The sequence below is a fragment of the Mustela erminea genome, chromosome 6 (assembly GCF_009829155.1).
Source record: "Mustela erminea isolate mMusErm1 chromosome 6, mMusErm1.Pri, whole genome shotgun sequence".
Classification (NCBI taxonomy): domain Eukaryota; kingdom Metazoa; phylum Chordata; class Mammalia; order Carnivora; family Mustelidae; genus Mustela; species Mustela erminea.
The window spans coordinates 56147453-56163630 of record NC_045619.1 but is presented as its reverse complement, the minus strand read 5'-3'; the positions used below and the strand labels follow the sequence as shown (position 1 = coordinate 56163630).

The 16178-nt window shown below is 50.5% G+C and overlaps 1 protein-coding gene across 3 annotated transcripts; it reads left to right on the top strand.

The window, feature by feature from the left end:
* Positions 1 to 320: 320 nt before the first annotated feature.
* Positions 321 to 15828, top strand: GSG1 (germ cell associated 1). 3 transcript variants are annotated; one of them, XM_032347387.1, is made up of 6 exons: positions 321 to 565; positions 10129 to 10447; positions 11664 to 11711; positions 12595 to 12747; positions 13343 to 13454; positions 15390 to 15828. In XM_032347387.1, the coding sequence occupies exons 1-6, from the start codon at positions 518 to 520 to the stop codon at positions 15730 to 15732; spliced, it is 1023 nt and encodes a 340-aa protein (XP_032203278.1). In that variant the 5' UTR covers positions 321 to 517; the 3' UTR covers positions 15733 to 15828. The 3 variants fall into 3 exon arrangements, with proteins under 3 accessions (XP_032203278.1, XP_032203276.1, XP_032203277.1); XM_032347385.1 differs by having other exon boundaries at positions 11664 to 11834; XM_032347386.1 differs by lacking the exon at positions 13343 to 13454 and having other exon boundaries at positions 11664 to 11834; positions 15395 to 15828.
* The last annotated feature ends 350 nt before the right edge of the window (positions 15829 to 16178 follow it).

Here is a 16178-nt window from a genome sequence, read left to right as displayed (position 1 = left end):
TCGCATGCATGGCCTGTATTGTACTTCTCTTCAGCCACACTGGTCTAGAGCCTCACCACTCAATGCGGTCTGGGCAGCACCAGGTAGGAGCTATCTCAACCCCTCAGAATCTGCTTGCTTACAAGGGTCCCCAGGTGCTTCTTACACACAGTAAGAGACGCTCTGGCTTGGATGACTCAGAAGACATCCAGGCCTCTGCTAGGTACCCCAGAGCAGCTCCCCATCCTTCTGGGGGTGGCCCGAGGAGGCAGGGGTGGGGGCCGGCAGAGAGATGGCCCTGTGTGATGTCATTGTGATGTCATAGAGAAAAACCTCTTGCATCAGCCAGCCCCGCCCAAACTGGCGTCCTGGCTCCAGGATATCTTTTCCATCTTCTCCAGTCCACCTCATACCACCTCACCCCTCTGCTGGCAAGAGGGGGCCTGATTCATCTTCCCGCCAGGTACGTGTTCCACGCAACCGATCAGGGCCGACCAGAAGACCTGAGACACCTTTGCCTCAGAGCTTCGAAAAGTGAATGAGCAATCCTTCTCAACTGACTCAAAATGTTTGTCTCACCCAGAAGGTAAGTACCCCATTTTATTCCCCCTAGGTTTTTATTGAAATTCCAGTGAACATACAGTGTAATACTAGCTTCAGGCATACAATGTTGGGTTTGTAATACAAGTTATACAAATTTACACTTTATTTCACATGTGCAGGGTAGGAACTGGAGAACACACTGCAGGATTACCCAAAAGGGAACAGAAATCTGTTCCTCAAGGCCGTTTTCATTGATAAACCTGGTGATGTCCCGACCTTGACCTTCTGTTTTCATCTTCCTCCACTAACCTTTGGTTACCACCTCCTCTGCCTCTTCATGACTTTTCCTCACTGCTCCCAGGACGGCTTGGGGCCCTCCCGCTCTTCTTTCTCCCCTCGTATCTGTACGATTCCTGTTGCCAAAATCTGGTTCCTGGTAAAAGGCCCGGTGGCGGGGGCAACCCCAGAGCTCTGTAAGACTCCAATGAACGGAAGGAGCAGATAGTAAATGCTCTGCCAGAGAAAGGCGAGGCACCCCTCCAGTCCTGCTGGTGGCCAGCTCTGACCAGGCACCCACTGGAACTGAGGAGAATGCAACCTTAGCTGGGCTAGTTTCTCTTTCCAGTCTCAGAGAATCTGGGAGAATGTGCAGGGAGCCTTCCAGATCCAGAAAGACCCTCTGTCAGCCAAAGATGTCTTGGCTCCTTTGGGAGAACCCACATCTGGAAATGACTTGCCTCCCATCTGAGACAGCTGGGAACGGCTAACTTTCAGCTCAAAGGGTTACTAAAAAAGCAAATGTTCATTTCTCGCACCTCTGGCCTTTCTCAGAAGAATGAAGATTCCCATTAGGCAGGGAAATAAAACACACGCACACACTCACGCACACAGAGCACGGTGGCTTGTGCTGTTCATTGGTGGTAGGGGATCACAGGCGGTGGGACTGCAGCCCAAGTGAAGAGATCATAAATAGGAGAACCCACAGAAATGGGTAAGAAGGTGATGAAAAAGCCAAGCGTAGTAAATTTTATCTTTTTTTATTACGGATTTAGGACAGAGGGAACATGGGTTTATCAATCTATATCTTAAGTATAAAACATAATCCATTTCGTCATTCTGTGAGTTTCCCGTGCCTTTTGCTAAGTGGCGTGCATCTTCCCTTTCCTGACTGGCAGCCTGGGGTTGAATCCAGAGGTTTTGAACACTGACCACCATTTACTAGCCTTGTGGCCTTGAGATAGTCCAACGCTCCCTGTAGAGAACCGAGTGGCCGCCTCTCCCTCAGGCTGATTGTAAGGATTACCTAGAGAGTCTAGCAAGGTGTCTGGAACTCAGCAGATTCCTTCCCCTTCCTTTCCACTTTCCCTGCTGCCCCTTGGTCTTCACAGCAGCACTGGGAAGGACGGCTCTGTCGCCTGGCTTGCTTCTGAATCGCTCAGGTGGGGTATGCACCTTAGCCAGACTCACGAGTCCAGTCGTGGGTGCGGCTGGGACTAGAGCCCAGATCAGACAAGCAGTCGCGGACTCCAGGATTCCCTCTCAGAGCCACCAAATGAGGCAAAGACTTAACCAGCCGCCAGGGATCTGTACCTTTAGGGAAAGGGCGGGGGCTGGGAAATACCTGACTCTGGGGTTCCCCTGCCACCCGCACCTCCCGACCCTCAGGCCCAGAGGCTGGGCGTGAGGCGCTGATCAGAGGGCCGACTCTTCCCCGCCCTCCCTCTGCCGAGCCTCGCCAGGGCAGCCAGCCATCAGGCCAGGCCCGGGGCTCGGCCTCCCTCCTGCTGGAGCTCGCCGGCTCCTCCTCTCGCGGGGGCCCCCGGGTCTCGGCTTAGAGCCGACGCCGGGGCCGGGAGAGGAAGCCAGGGCCCCAGGCCGGGCCCCACCCGCTCGCAGAGTCCCAGGCGCGGGGCCGCTAGGGCGGAGCCTCCCAAACAATTCAAAACACGCTCCGCGCGCGTCGCCGTGGCAACGCGCGCCCGCTGCTAGGCGACCGGGGCGCCGTAGTAAACCGGGGGCGGGCGTGTTACTCACGGAGGGAGGTGGGGGCGAGCGGAGCCGGCGGGGCCGCGGCTGGGCCCGGGCACGGGCACCGCGACTGCCGGAGAGGGGGAGGAGCAGAAAGCAGGAAAACAAGGGACGGGGTCGGGGCGCACGCGGAGTGGAAACGGGGCGACCCAGCTGCGCGCCCCGAGCGACCCTGGAGAGGCGGATCCCTGCCCCGCCCGGCGGTCCCCAAGATCTCCCAGCCCCCGCAGGCCCCGAGGGCTCGGTCACCCGCGCGTGAGCGATTGCCCCACAGGATGTGCAGATGTGGCTGCCCCTCTGATTCACTCCAGCTGCTTGGGGCATGGAAGAAAGGCGGCTTCCTCTCCTGGAAATGACTGCATTAGCAAAAGCCCTCTAACAATTCCACTAACAACGGAAAGGGAAAGGCGACGGGAGAGGAGAGGCCCTAAAGTGCTTTTCTTCGGTCCTTGCCGCTGAGCAGAAGTAGAAGTGTTCCCACAACTCCTGACCCATGTTAGAAAGAAGGGAGTTGTTCTTATTCCCTATGCCCCTCTTTGGGGGCCCTGGGGACATGAAACACTGTTGCAGTGGAGGTTAACCTGAAAGCCCAGAAACCCCAGAGCTAAGTGTCCTATACTGGTGGTAATATTTCGGACACTCAGCATGGGGGTTTTGGTGCCATTACTCTACCCTTCAAGGCTGGGAGGAACATCAAAACGTGTGAGGACCTTCCTTATCTTCATCAGTGAATGAGTGAATGCACTGAAGCAAAAATTGTGGAGCTGGGAAATTTCGGATGGTTGGGCATAATGTCATCCAAAAGGGTTCTAATCAGTAGGGAATCCCGGAGCTTGGGAAAGAACATGGCTTTTTCCAATCCGTCACTGGCGTTTAAGCAATGTTTGTACCCTGGTCCCTGTGAACTAAAGATAATACTCGTTCATGAGATCATTGCTGTTTTCTGGGCTTTGCTGGTCAAAAAGCAGGACTGTTTCCACAGGTGGGAGGAAATGTACTGGCAGAGGATCTGTTGGCTATGCACGCTTCTGTGTAGAAAGCCACAGGGTGTGTCTGTGGACCTGCAGACCTTCTTCCACCTTCTACCTTCTTGCAGCTCCTATGTATGTGTATCAGGAGGATTGGTGTGTCCTTTAACAAAAGAAGACCAGACGCTTTGCTCTGTTCACAACTTCTGCTCGCTCCTAGGCTTCTCAATTGCATTCTGAGCCTGGTTTCCATTACAGACTTCATTCACTCATTCCCTCATAGTAGAAAGTGCTAGGCTCGAAGGATCAACCATGAGTAAAACGAAGCTGCTCCTCTATCTAGCATCTTCAAGTCAAGCCTGCATGTTCTGAGCTGCAGGAGAAAGGCACACAGTGGAACAGGCAGGAACAAAGAACAGGAGCCTGGAGATCAGAGCCGGTGACAGCAGAAACATTCATGTCCTGTTCCAGCTTTTTGACTGCTGAGTAACAGAAAGGAATTAGTTGGTGAGGCATGGGTCAGAAATCTGACTCCAGGGCAAAGGACAAAGATACTACTACTGGTTGGGGGCAGATGGTGGCAAAGAGGGGTGGTGGTGGGGGTGGTAATGGCAGCTGCAAATGAACCTATCTTGAGAGAAGATGCCACTACTGATAATGGGAAAAAGACAAAAAACAAACAAAAAACACCCAAATCCCTTAGCCCCAGGCTGTGCCATCAGGCAAGTTGTATGCATACAGTCTGCTCTGGTCGGGCATTCTTACCATTGTTTTAATCGCATCTGATTTACTCTGTATTCACAAAACAATAAATTGGATTCCTGTTTACGAACTGTGTGTGGGTGTCCCAAGACCATTGTTTCTCTTTGTGTATACTAGTATGGTTTGGTACAGTGCAGGGAAGAGTCACTGAGGACCTTAGCAAGCACAGATGAGTCCCAAGCCTTGGCTTTGTGATGTCATAAATGCTGAGTCACATATCGGTCCCTGGGGAGGGGGGAGGTCATCCTGACATGGTAGCAGTCCAACATACCAAAGTCAAATATTGTTTTGAGATATGGCATCTCTGTGTGTCTCCTGAGTCGTGAGCTTCTGAGCCCAACATAATCACAGTCATGTTGCAGTGACTGGCAATTACTTCTTCTGTTCTAAGGGAGGAAAGAGAAGAAAAAATATTAAGCATGCCTAAATTATAATGAAAGGAAGTGAGTGGGACGCCAGGCAGAGAAGCTCATGTTTCATCAAAAAAAAAAAAGGAAATTAAACATTGTGGCATGGGGTCCATGGGGCTAGGGGGTGTCCTCAAGATGGATCAAGGCTAGTAGCCAGCCAGCCAGCCCAGCCATGCAAAGTACACAGCCTAGATCCAGGCTTTGGGGAGGCCTAAAATAATATAACTTCAGAGGCTCTCTCTAGAAAAAATAATGCAAAGTGACAAGTACGTCGGGGTCTTGGAAGGGGTCCGAGTTAGTGAAAGCCCCCAAAACTGGAGTGTCACGAGCTTGCTTCGCTTCCAGTCTCCCTCCAGGCCTCCTCATATAACCTCAAGACTGCAGTTCCCATCCTTTTCCCCGGAGAAGGCAAATTTCAGCCTATGAAGGCACAGGGGGTGCGGTTTCTGAGCAGAGGCCATAAAAACCAAAGACATCAGACTGTGCCAAACGGTGACTCAAGCGGGATGTGAGAAGCGTCTGCAAGCATTTGAGGGGCGTTAAGTGCAGAGAAGGGAAAAGAATTGTTCACTGCTCTAGGGTGGAGAGGGAGTGAGGATACGATTCAATAAAGAAAAATGTGCACAAAACTCCTCAGGAAGCATTGGCTGACTGGATTTTCTGACACCGTGGAGTCTGTATTTCCCAGGGGAAGTATCTGAGGATCTGTGAGTCACTGAAAACTGGAACAGCCCATGAAAAATGTGCTACAGGAAATAATCCTACAAGATGTCCTCGGGGGAGCGGCTGGAGGCTCCCAGGGTTCATTCCGAGCCCTGAATTCCCCTGGGCAGACACAACGCATGCTATAGATGTGTGAGCGGGGAGGAGGCCTGAGGAAGGAGAAAAAGCCCTCCCTGGGGGAGGAGCCGCCACCTGCACCCGCACGTCGGGGGGGGGGAAATGGTGGGGGCAGCACGTGACGGAAGGGGGGAAATGTAAGGAGATAGCGCCACCCAGCGTCGGGACAAAAACCGTGGCCGGAAACCGACAGCCAATTCAAAGGTGAAGTGACCACAAAATTCCAGCTCTGGAGAGGGAGCTCTGTCACCATGAATAAAGGGTCGTGTGGGCGCTGTGGGACTCCAGCCTGGGCACAGGCACATGTGTGTCAAATGTGCGGACACGTCAGTCCTAGAAGAGTAGGAAGCAAGAAGCAGAGAGACTGCTCCGGTTGGAATGTGGACTAATTCCCTCTGGGGGCTGGGGACGGCCTTTCATTCCCCCAGCTAACTGCACAGACACAGAATGGGAAAACCATGACTTGGTTGGTGGCAAATCTGGAAGATTCCAGGTGGGGGAGGGCCGGGGCAGAACAGGAGGGTTTCATTAAATGTAAGCCCCCCCAGGAGTCAGACAGGTCATACTTAGGCGCATTAACTCCCTAGCTCCATATCTTCCAGGTTGTTCAGCTTCTTTCTTGTTGTTAAGCCGAAGTGGAGACTTCCAAGCTCTTTCCATACAGAACCGGAAACCAGAAGTCCATCCCTATGTACAAAGAGCTTTCTAGAATTACAGATTCCTGGGCCTCACCCCTGCGGTGGGATCTCAGGCCAGGCCCAGGAATCTGAATGTTTTCCACAGTTTCAAAGACTGTTCTGATGTTCATTCAGAACTGAGGACGGCTGCTCCAGCAGAGGAGGGGCCTCTGAGGACTTCACAGTCCAGACAGCTATCATGAAGTATAGAAAGTATTACAGAGGGGTACAGTATGGAAGGACAGAGGGAAGGGAGCTGTTCTCGCTCATGCAAAGGATGAGCGACTTTTACACTAGTCTTGATGGGAGGTAGACCAGATGAGGACACTGAAGACATTCCACGCAGAAGGAAGCACATCTACAAAGGCACGGAGGACCGTCTCAGTATTCCACTGGAGGGACTGGGAGGTGGAGACCACCCATGACACACGGAAGCTCTTTCAAACCCATGGCTCTATGGGGCCCCGACATTGCAGATAATTGCTTACTAAAAGGTTGAAGGGGCGCCTGGGTGGCTCAGTCGGTTAAGCATCTGCCTTCCGCTCAGGTCATGATCCCAGGCTCCTGGGATGGGCCCCACATCAGGCTCCCTGCTCATTGGAGAGTCTATTCCCTCTCCTTCTGCTCCTCCTGCTAGCTTGTGCTCTCTCACTCACTCACTCAAATGAATAAATTAAAAAATCTTTTTTTTTTTTTTTAAGATTTTATGTATTTATTTGACAGAGAGATTACAAGTAGGCAGAGAGGCAGGCAGAGAGAGGAAGGGAAACAGGTTCCCTGCTGAGCAGAGAGCCAGATGCAGGGCTCCATCCCAGGACCCTGGGACCCTGGGATCATGACCTGAGTGGAAGGCAGAGGCTTTAACCCATGAGCCACCCAGGTGCCCCCAATTTAAAAATCTTAAAAAATAATAATAATAATAATAAGGTAGAAAACCTTACACAAAGGAATGGGAACTCTTGTAGTAATGGTAACCCTGCAATATTTTCTGTGTCCGCCATAAAATCAAGCCCAAGCCATTCTTACCAGCTTCCTAGGGAATGGCAGTTAGGTGGAAACTGAATCTTCACATAACTTTTTAAAGAAACTTCCCTCTGTGAAAGCAGGTCCTTGCTTCTTTGTGCTTAATCCCAGATCCCTATTGGCAAGCTCTCCTGTGTAATCTTCCAGAACAGCTGGGCCATGATTGCACTGTCAATTATTAAATGCCCAAGTTCACTGCAAGGCAGCATTTAATCATGAGGCACTCCAAAAAAACAGGAGATAGAAGAGGGATGGAAAGGGAGGCAGGAGGGGAGGAAGGCGGTTTCATTCTGTCGACATTAAACCAAGGGGATTTGGGGCACAGATGGCATCCTGTGGTCCAGACAGCTGCAAGACGCTGACCATGGCCAAGGTAACCAGCTTCCCCCTCTTACTGCTCGAAACATAACTTTGCATAGCTATTTTGAATCTGATTTTAAGAGCTGTGCCTGTCTCATCAGTTTGTTGTCTATGTTAACTCTGAGTATTTCTGTTCATCTGTGTTGATGGAAGAGTGACATTTTGGCACTTTTGCACTTCCTGTTGATCTGAGCAGGAGTATCTGGGAAGCCACACTCTCTCCCTTTTCTAGAGAGTAAAGAGTCACCTTGACATGGGGCTTGTCAGCATATGCAAAGATGAAACTTTTCTTAAGGCCGCTACTTCTTTGTGATTTTGTTAAAGAGATCATGGCAAAATTAGACCGGTTCTTGCAATTGAGGAGGTTATCTGGATCCTGGAGAGAAAGGCATGTGTAGGAAGAAATAAAACACATGATGAAGGGCGCAGTACCGTAGGTGTTGAAGATAATTCTTGAAAAGGCTCTTGAATGAATTCCCATTCGATTGTCAAGATGATTCTTGAGCGAGGCTCCTTGTGTCTGTCCTTGGTTGGATACTCCTTTGGAAGCAGTCTCTTTGACCTTCATTCTAAGCTCTTTTTCATCCTTTCTTTCTCAAATCATTTCTTCCTTAAATTGTCTATCGCCTTGGTGCCGGGTTCCTTATTCTTATCTGTGATTAATATGCAGAATAACTTACAAATATGTGTAACTTGGAACGAATTGAGGCTAGAATAAAAATCTGATGTGATAGTGGACAAATTTCCAAGTCATATTCGATTGAAAATGAAGTTGAAAACGTAGACTTGCCTAAATCATTAGTTCAGTCTTCAGACAGAAAGATTAATGAAGATGTTTTACCTAGAAGTCTCATTTCCTGTTCACCCAATGTATATGAAAATAATTAGAAAGAATAAATTACAGTAATGGAACAATGGCTAAAACCAATAGGGTTTGCACAGCTAAAAACAAGGAGGGAGCATTCTTTGGGGGGACGGGGCGGTGTGTGCCTTCTATACAGGTAATAGAAGATCTTTCTTCACTCCAGATGCTGTGGTTTTTAGTCTTTACCAAGGTCACCCAGCATCCTGCACAGACTGACAATTCTTGGTGAATTTAATTTGTTGAGTGCTTTTTAAAAAATCATATTAGCAGATTGCTTTCTAGAGGTTGTTTCATCATATGTCTTATATATTGATTTTTATATGCATATGAACCTTGCATATTTCTTATGCCCATAAATAATCACTTTGTGGTATGCACTGTTTTAGTCCCTGGAAATTCTGAAGAACAAACTGTTACATTTCTAAGATAAAGTTCCCTGTAATGTAGAAAATGTTAAGCTGGAGATTATGAGGCAGATTTATGGGCCTGTGCATTTAGCTATGGTTTTATTTACGTTTCTTTAGCTAAGCAGATTTAGGTCTGATTAATTCTGATATGAGAGGTCCCCTGGAAAGCTCAAGATGGTTTACTTTAAGAAGCATCTGTCAGCAGTTAAATATGGGCTTCTTTTCCCTTCAGTATGTATTAATATAACAGCATAAACCACTCCATAACATAAAGTGCAAGACCCATCAGATTTCTTTATTTTTCTAAAGCTCAGTCTGGCTCTAAGCCATCGCTTAACCGAGGTTGAAACATCTAATATTGGTCATTCTTCAGGGGGCTCTCCTCTTCTCGTCGGCTAAAAATGACGGGGAGTTCGGGGGCTCCAGCCAGAGCCACACTGTCCCCCCAGGAGTCAGGCACCACAGCTGCATCGAGCAGTGGCAATGCCTCTCCAGGTTCCTCGCTCCGTGACCATGACACTTGGTGCCCAGCCTCCATGGGCACCACACAGCCACCTCCCATTGGAGATTCTGTCCTCTCTGTGGCCGTGTCTGAAAGCTAGGCCCAGATCACCTCTCTCAGAACCTACAGCCTCCTGTCCTCTCCAGGGGTTTCAACAACCCCGTATCCCAGTAGGTCCACTGCCTTCTTTAATGCTGAAAGTCCTAATCCTTGCTGCTCCCTGCCCTGGGGTGATCCAGTTTAATACTGACTGAGAAGAGCCATATCGCCCTTTACTCTCCTCTCAGAGGAATCCGTCATACAGAGAAGAGGACACCAAAAACCTTGTGTAGTTACAAGAAATACCTCAGCAAGTGGGTGCTCCTACCTTTCACTGAAGACAAAACCAAAAGTAATAATCACTGAGCGCCTTAGAGTGGCCCCAATTCTTGTCCTCACTTGACAGACCCCAGCTCTGCGGCTTAACCACATTCCCACGGAGGCTATTATTATAGGATACTTAGCTCAGATCATCCTCAATAAGCACTTGAGTAGAATGAGGTCCAGCTTCAATAAACATCACCACCCTGGTGCCCACTCCAGGCCATTCCTGAAGCTAAACCCTCTCATTCGTGGCTCCTTGCAGAAAGCTCCCCGGGGACCAGCGGGGCCCCATTATCGTGGAGGACTAGTGCGGCTTGAGCCCAGGCAGTACCCAGGAAGGGTACCCAGATCTCCTGGGAGGTTCTGAAGTCAGGCTCTCCCCTTGTGCTTGTCTATTCCAGATGGAACTCCCGAAGGGCTGCTCTGCCCAACGGACACTCCTATCTGCCATCCTCAACATGCTATCACTCAGCCTCTCCACAGCATCCCTGCTCAGCAACTGCTGGTTTGTGGGCACACAGAAGGTGCCCAAGCCCGTGTGCGGAAAAGGTCTGGCCGCCGAATGCTTTGACGTGCCGGTGCCCTTGGATGGGAGCGGCGCCAACTCATCATCCCCGGAGGTGGTGCAATACAGCTGGGAGGCTGGGGATGACCGCTTCTCCTTCCATACCTTCTGGAGTGGCATGTGGCTATCCTGTGAGGAAACTGTGGAAGAACCAGGTGGGTTTGTCGTCAGCCCAGCTGCCTCATATCTCCCCCTCTCCCCGCCCCGGGGAACTTCACACGGGGCGAAGGGCCAGTGGGAAGTATACAGCACTCCCCACACCCCACCGGGTCTCAGCATCTCCCCACTCTGCATCTCGTCCCTTTTCCCTAGAACTCCCTTTCGATGGGACCCGAAAGTCCATCTAGCTTTTCCCCTCCTGACTGTCTCGTAGACCTGCTGGTTTAAAACCTCAAAGGGTTCCATTTAGACTTGTAACATCATGAGAAGTCCCACACTAGCGAGTTAGTGTTGCTGTTTGAAGACCAAATGAGAGAGGATTCTTAGGGAAAAGGCCCCCCCGCTCTGTCCAGCTGTGACCCCAGATGAGCAGCTTCCTCTCCACAGACTTTAACTTTCTCACCGGTGAGATGAAAGGTTCTGAGGAGATCCCTTGTCAAGCCCCTTCCTCCCCAACCCCACCAAAAGGGTTTTCTTGTTCGGAGTATTACCGTTACGATTTACAAGGTAGGGGGGCTGAAGCCTCAGGAGGGTAACTAGGTGAAGTGAGGCTACCCTTGACCTCCCAGGTCTCCGGTAGCTCAGCGCGTGTGGCAAAGCCAGTCTTGTGTCACTGTGCATACCTTAACCTGTGCTCCTCAGCTTGGGAGCAGCTGACCTAAGGACAGTCCTCCTTCCTACTCAAAGCATTCGGACATCACCTGGTCGTGATGTTGTCCTAAAGCCCAGAATCCAGTACAGTTAACCTGTTTCTCCCAATGTGGGTCATGGGAAAAAGGAGAGGGACAAGGAATATAAATGTGTGTGTGTGTTTATATGTGTTATTGACATGTCATTTAGCTCAGCTCCAACCCCAGGGTCCCAGAAACAGTTTCAAGCCATGCAGACCAGGGTACGGAGGCAGCGAAAGGTGCTGGTTAACATCAGGCTTCTTAACCCTCCCGGACCTGAGAAATGGGAACATTTCCCTGTGGAAGCCCTCTCAGGCTCACATCCTCTTTTTCACGGTCAGGAGCTGGGGACAGAGAAATGAATTCTGAGGGATTCTTGCCTTGGTCATGCAACCATCCGTCCATAACGCATTCTTTCCCACTTTCAGAGAGAAACTTCTAGTGCCCACCTACCGTGTGCTGGGCAGGCACAGGTCCCAACCAGTGGAGCGGCGCCAGCTGCGGGACGTACCCCTGAAGTTGTACCTTGTCTGTGTTTCAGGGGAGAGGTGCCGAACTTTCAATGAACTCACACCACCAACCGAGAGAGGTGAGAAAGGACTACTGGAGTTTGCCACGTTGCAAGGCCCACGTCACCCCACTCTCCGATTTGGAGGGAAGCGGTTGATGGAGAAGGCTTTCCTCCCCCACCCTCCCTTGGGGCTTGTGGCAAGTATGTGGGTTTGATCACCAATTTAGTCGCCATTGAGTTGGACCTCTCTGGCCCAGCTGTGCTCTCTACACTGTACTGTGGTCTCCTTTTCTCTTTTTCTGAGCCCCGCGGGGTGACCCACATTCCTTCCAGAGCTGACTCTCATTCATATGCAGGAATGCAAAAAAGGAACAGCAGGAACAAATAAAGTTCACAAATAGAAAACCACCAACAGTTCTAACCTCCTCCTGTTGCCAAGTAACCATGTTGAAAAGCTCAAGAGGTTTTTTTTCCTTCCAATATGTATATATATTTTTAAGTTTAAAAAATATATATTTTTAATAGGAGGGAGTGAAAAAGGAGAGGGAGGGAGAAAAAACCAGAACTGACTGCTCCAAAATTCAGTAGGGAAAAAGAGAACAAAAATGACCCACAGCAAAGTCATGCCTCTGCCAGATTTTGTGACGGTTAGCTGCTCTTTTCTCGAATCTCCCTAATGGTACTTCCAGTCAATCTAGTTTACTGGAGTCTTTATCAGGTCCTGAGCTGAGAGCAGCAAGCGCAAGGGTAACAGCAAAAGACCCCAAGGAGGGAATGCTAGCCAGCTGGTGCCAGCCTTGTCCCCTTCTCCCCTTCTCTGACTCTGGGAGGCTTTCCCTTCTGGGGGGCTCCGCGTTTCAGCGCTCGGTCATGTAACTGTCAGGGTGAAGGCTCTTCTTGTGATTTCTTTTGTCTTGTTGTTTAATACTTGGATTGTATTTTCTTCTCTGGTTTCTGACAGAGATCCTATGGTTATCACTTGGAGCCCAGTTCTTGTCCATCGGACTTGAATTCGTCAGCTTCCTCCTGCTACTGATGGACCTGCTGTTCACCGGGAACCCGGGCTGCGGACTCAAGCTGAGCGCCTTCGCCGCCATTTCCTCTGTCCTGTCAGGTGCAGCCTCCCAGGCTGGGGTGGGCGGGGGCCTGGCCACCTTCCAGGCCCCTCTGATGGGCTCCTGTGTCCATCCAAAGGGCAGGAACGAGGAGGCGGGGTCCAGAATGGAGGGATGAGAGATGGAAATTTTGTATTGGATCATCATGTGCTTGGCAAAATGATTTCTCTCTGGGTTCTTATTTGCCAGCTTTATCAGTATGTGAAATACAGTTTGGTTCACTTCTCAGTTGCCCATGCACACAGCTTTTCCGGACTCCGCTGGATCAAGTAGGAGTAAGAGACGCAGATATAAAGATAGATCAAGAATAAAGCTCGCGTTGAGGGCATGGGTGGGAAGAAATAAAATGCCCCAAGTGCAGCATTGACTCAGAAACTTTTTCTGTAGCTCTCCACCTAAAGCCTGGGGGGGACTTATTGCAAAGCCCCCGTCGCAGATTAGTGTCCCAGAAGTGTGGGGGCCGATGGGTGATGGGGACATCTCCACATAGGCTGTAACAGATACAAAATGAGGAGGTTGCTCCAAACTCCTACTCCCTATAAATGGCAAAGCCAGCCTGGCTCTAAGGCCGCCGCCTTTCTATTCCCTCTGTAGGCCTTCTGGGCATGGTGGCCCATATGATGTATTCACAAGTCTTCCAGGCAACTGCCAACTTGGGTCCAGAAGACTGGAGGCCACATGCTTGGAATTATGGCTGGGCCTTCTAGTAAGTGCTTGCCATCTCCTGAACCTTCTAACTCCTCCCTGGCCAACCTGTGTTGGACGTGCTGCCCTCAACTAGATGTTTGCTCCGTGTCCTTCCACCTTCTCTTCAAACCTCGTGCCAGGAGTCCGTTGACCAGAGAGTGGGACCATCAGGCCACCGCGGCGCTCTCCCCACCTGCTGGGAGGCACAGGGATGATTCTTCCGGCTTGTTCTGTCGGGTCTTTCTAATGATATAGCTGTCGCAGTTGCTCCCTCACCTGATGGCGTGTGTTCCCTTGGGAAATGAGACTGGTTTTGTATGGCTTATGCCAATGATGCTCTCTTTATTATACATTTTATGATTCAAGATCTTGGAGGACAGAGAAAGGAAGAGATCAGCCTTGAGGTGCGGTTCGCATTCTACCGCCTGTGCATGGCTGACTCTTCTCCTGTAACGAAGAGTAACTTCCTCCTACTTCTGCTCTTATTCCACTCAACTGTCTAAGAAACAAACCTCCTCTACCAGCCATTCTCTGACCCTCAAAGAACTAAGGGGTCAGTTATTTTCGATTTCTCTTGAGAGTAGCAGCAGCCATGACAGACGTAGTTGAAGCAAATACACCGTCTGTGTTAAGAGTCCTTCACTTCCTCCCCTGAGGAACACGCTCTCTCTGTTGACTGTGCAGGTGCCCGCTTGGGCCTGCATTACAGTCTGCAGTCGGTGCTAAGCCCTTTACCAGTGCTGAAGAGACAGGGCACTGGGCTCGGTTTCCATGCTAGCGGAGGCAGTCCTGAAGGTCATCCTATCCCCTTTCCTAGTGATATAATGTGCTGTTGGATTCGGGCGTCTTTGGGCTATTCCAAAACCGGCCCCCGGAGCTTGCTTTCCAGACACATCGTTTTGCACCTTCTGTCTGTCTTTAAGCCGTTGTTGGCATGACTCTGCCAGCAGAAGCAGCCCAGCCTCAGTCGGCAGAGTCCGTCAGAGGCGGGCAGATGGGAACACGCTGTGCCAGTGTGTGGCCTGGCTTGACCCATCACCTGACCTCATGCAATTCCTCACTAACCTCACACAACTTCCTCCTTCCTGGGCTTCCTAGAATCATGGGGGAAATTTAGGGGTTGACTTCCCAAGTGTTTAGGAACGCGTTTGATCTAGTTCCCTGGTGGGGTTTTTTTTTGTTTTTTTGGTTTTTTGATTCGTCAAATCCATCCAGCTTCTCTTAAATCTCCAGCTTCGTTCCATCCATTATAAACTCCTTGAGGCCAAGAACCACATTTGTTTTCTTGAGGCAAATTCCACTGGTACAACGTATAACAGCTCCAGGTTTGCAGCGAATGTTGCCTGAAAGACACTGAGAGGCTCAACTCTGTGCTCCCAAAGACCACTAAACGCAGAACAGAAGGAGATGAAGGGGGTTGATCGCTCCCACCATCTGTTCAGAGTGAGGGAAAATCCTGGGTGGGATGTGTGTGTGTGCTTGTGGGGGGTGGGGTGAGGAGGAGGCTTATAGCACTGGGCTATGTCCCCTCCATACACCTGAGCTACCGGTCTGTGAATCGGAACTGAGGTGGGGAAGCCTTAGTCCAGAAAACTACGTGTGGGTGGGTGTGTGATATGTACACAGAAGATACACACCGGGAATAAAGGAGCACCGCGCTGACTGCTAATTGACCCAGTGAAAACGAACCTGTTGAACTCCTAGTCCGACTTGCAACACTACCAGGGTCATTCTCTTTGACTACAAAACATTCAGAACATACCTAATCAGACCCAATTCAGGCCTCTGGCCCACAGTGCTCTCCCCAAAGCACGGTGAAAGGGAGCCCACCCCGGTCCCTGAGTCCGTAAGGGGCAGCAGCCTAGTTACTAATGGGAAGAGATCATGGTATTTTCCTCTCAAACCTGTGCGTATCTCAGATTCTGACCGTCTGGTTTTTTTGGTTCCTCCCTAGCACAGCCTGGCTTTCCTTCACCTGCTGCATGGTGTCGGCGGTCACCACCTTCAACGCATACACCAAGCTGTTGCTGGAGTTCAAGTGTAAGCACAGTAAGAGCTTCAAAGGAAAGCTGAGCTGCCCGCCGCACCATCCCCAGTGCTTCCTGGAGCAGCTGTCCTGTGCAGCCCCCACGGGGCATCCTCTGACCAGCTACCACCAGTACCACCCTCAGCCCGTCCGCTCCGTCTCAGAAGGAGTTGACTTCTACTCCGGGCTACACCACAAGGGATTTCAAGGACCCAGCCAGAGGCTGAAGGAAGAGGCGGCTGGGTCATCCATAGAGGAAGAACCGTGTTAGAAGTAGTAGGGTTTAGAGGGCAGGCTGAACCCAACCTTACATGTTCGTTTGCTTATCAACATGTACTGAAGCCAGAGTCTGTGTGTCGAGCATGGTTCTCACAGGTTTGCGACAAGCGTGTCTGAAAGGGCAGGTGCTAAGGGGTGCGTGTGCGATGCTGCTGCCCCCCTCTTCCCTTTCCTTGTCTCATTTCAGCATCTCCCTATCTCCCATGCTTGGAATCACCCCCTCTCCGTCACTGATTGCTTGCTATGTGCCAGGTTTGGGGCTCAGCAGACAGAAGTAAAATCCAGTTCCTGCCCCTAAGGGGCTTATCCATCTGCCCCCTCTCTGGGATTTGGAGGTGCAGGTAGGCTACTCAACAGTCATTTACTGGGCTCAGCCTTTCCGGAAGGCACAGAATGGAAGATAAAGGCCCTCCTGGGAGCTTGGACACGTAGGACAGA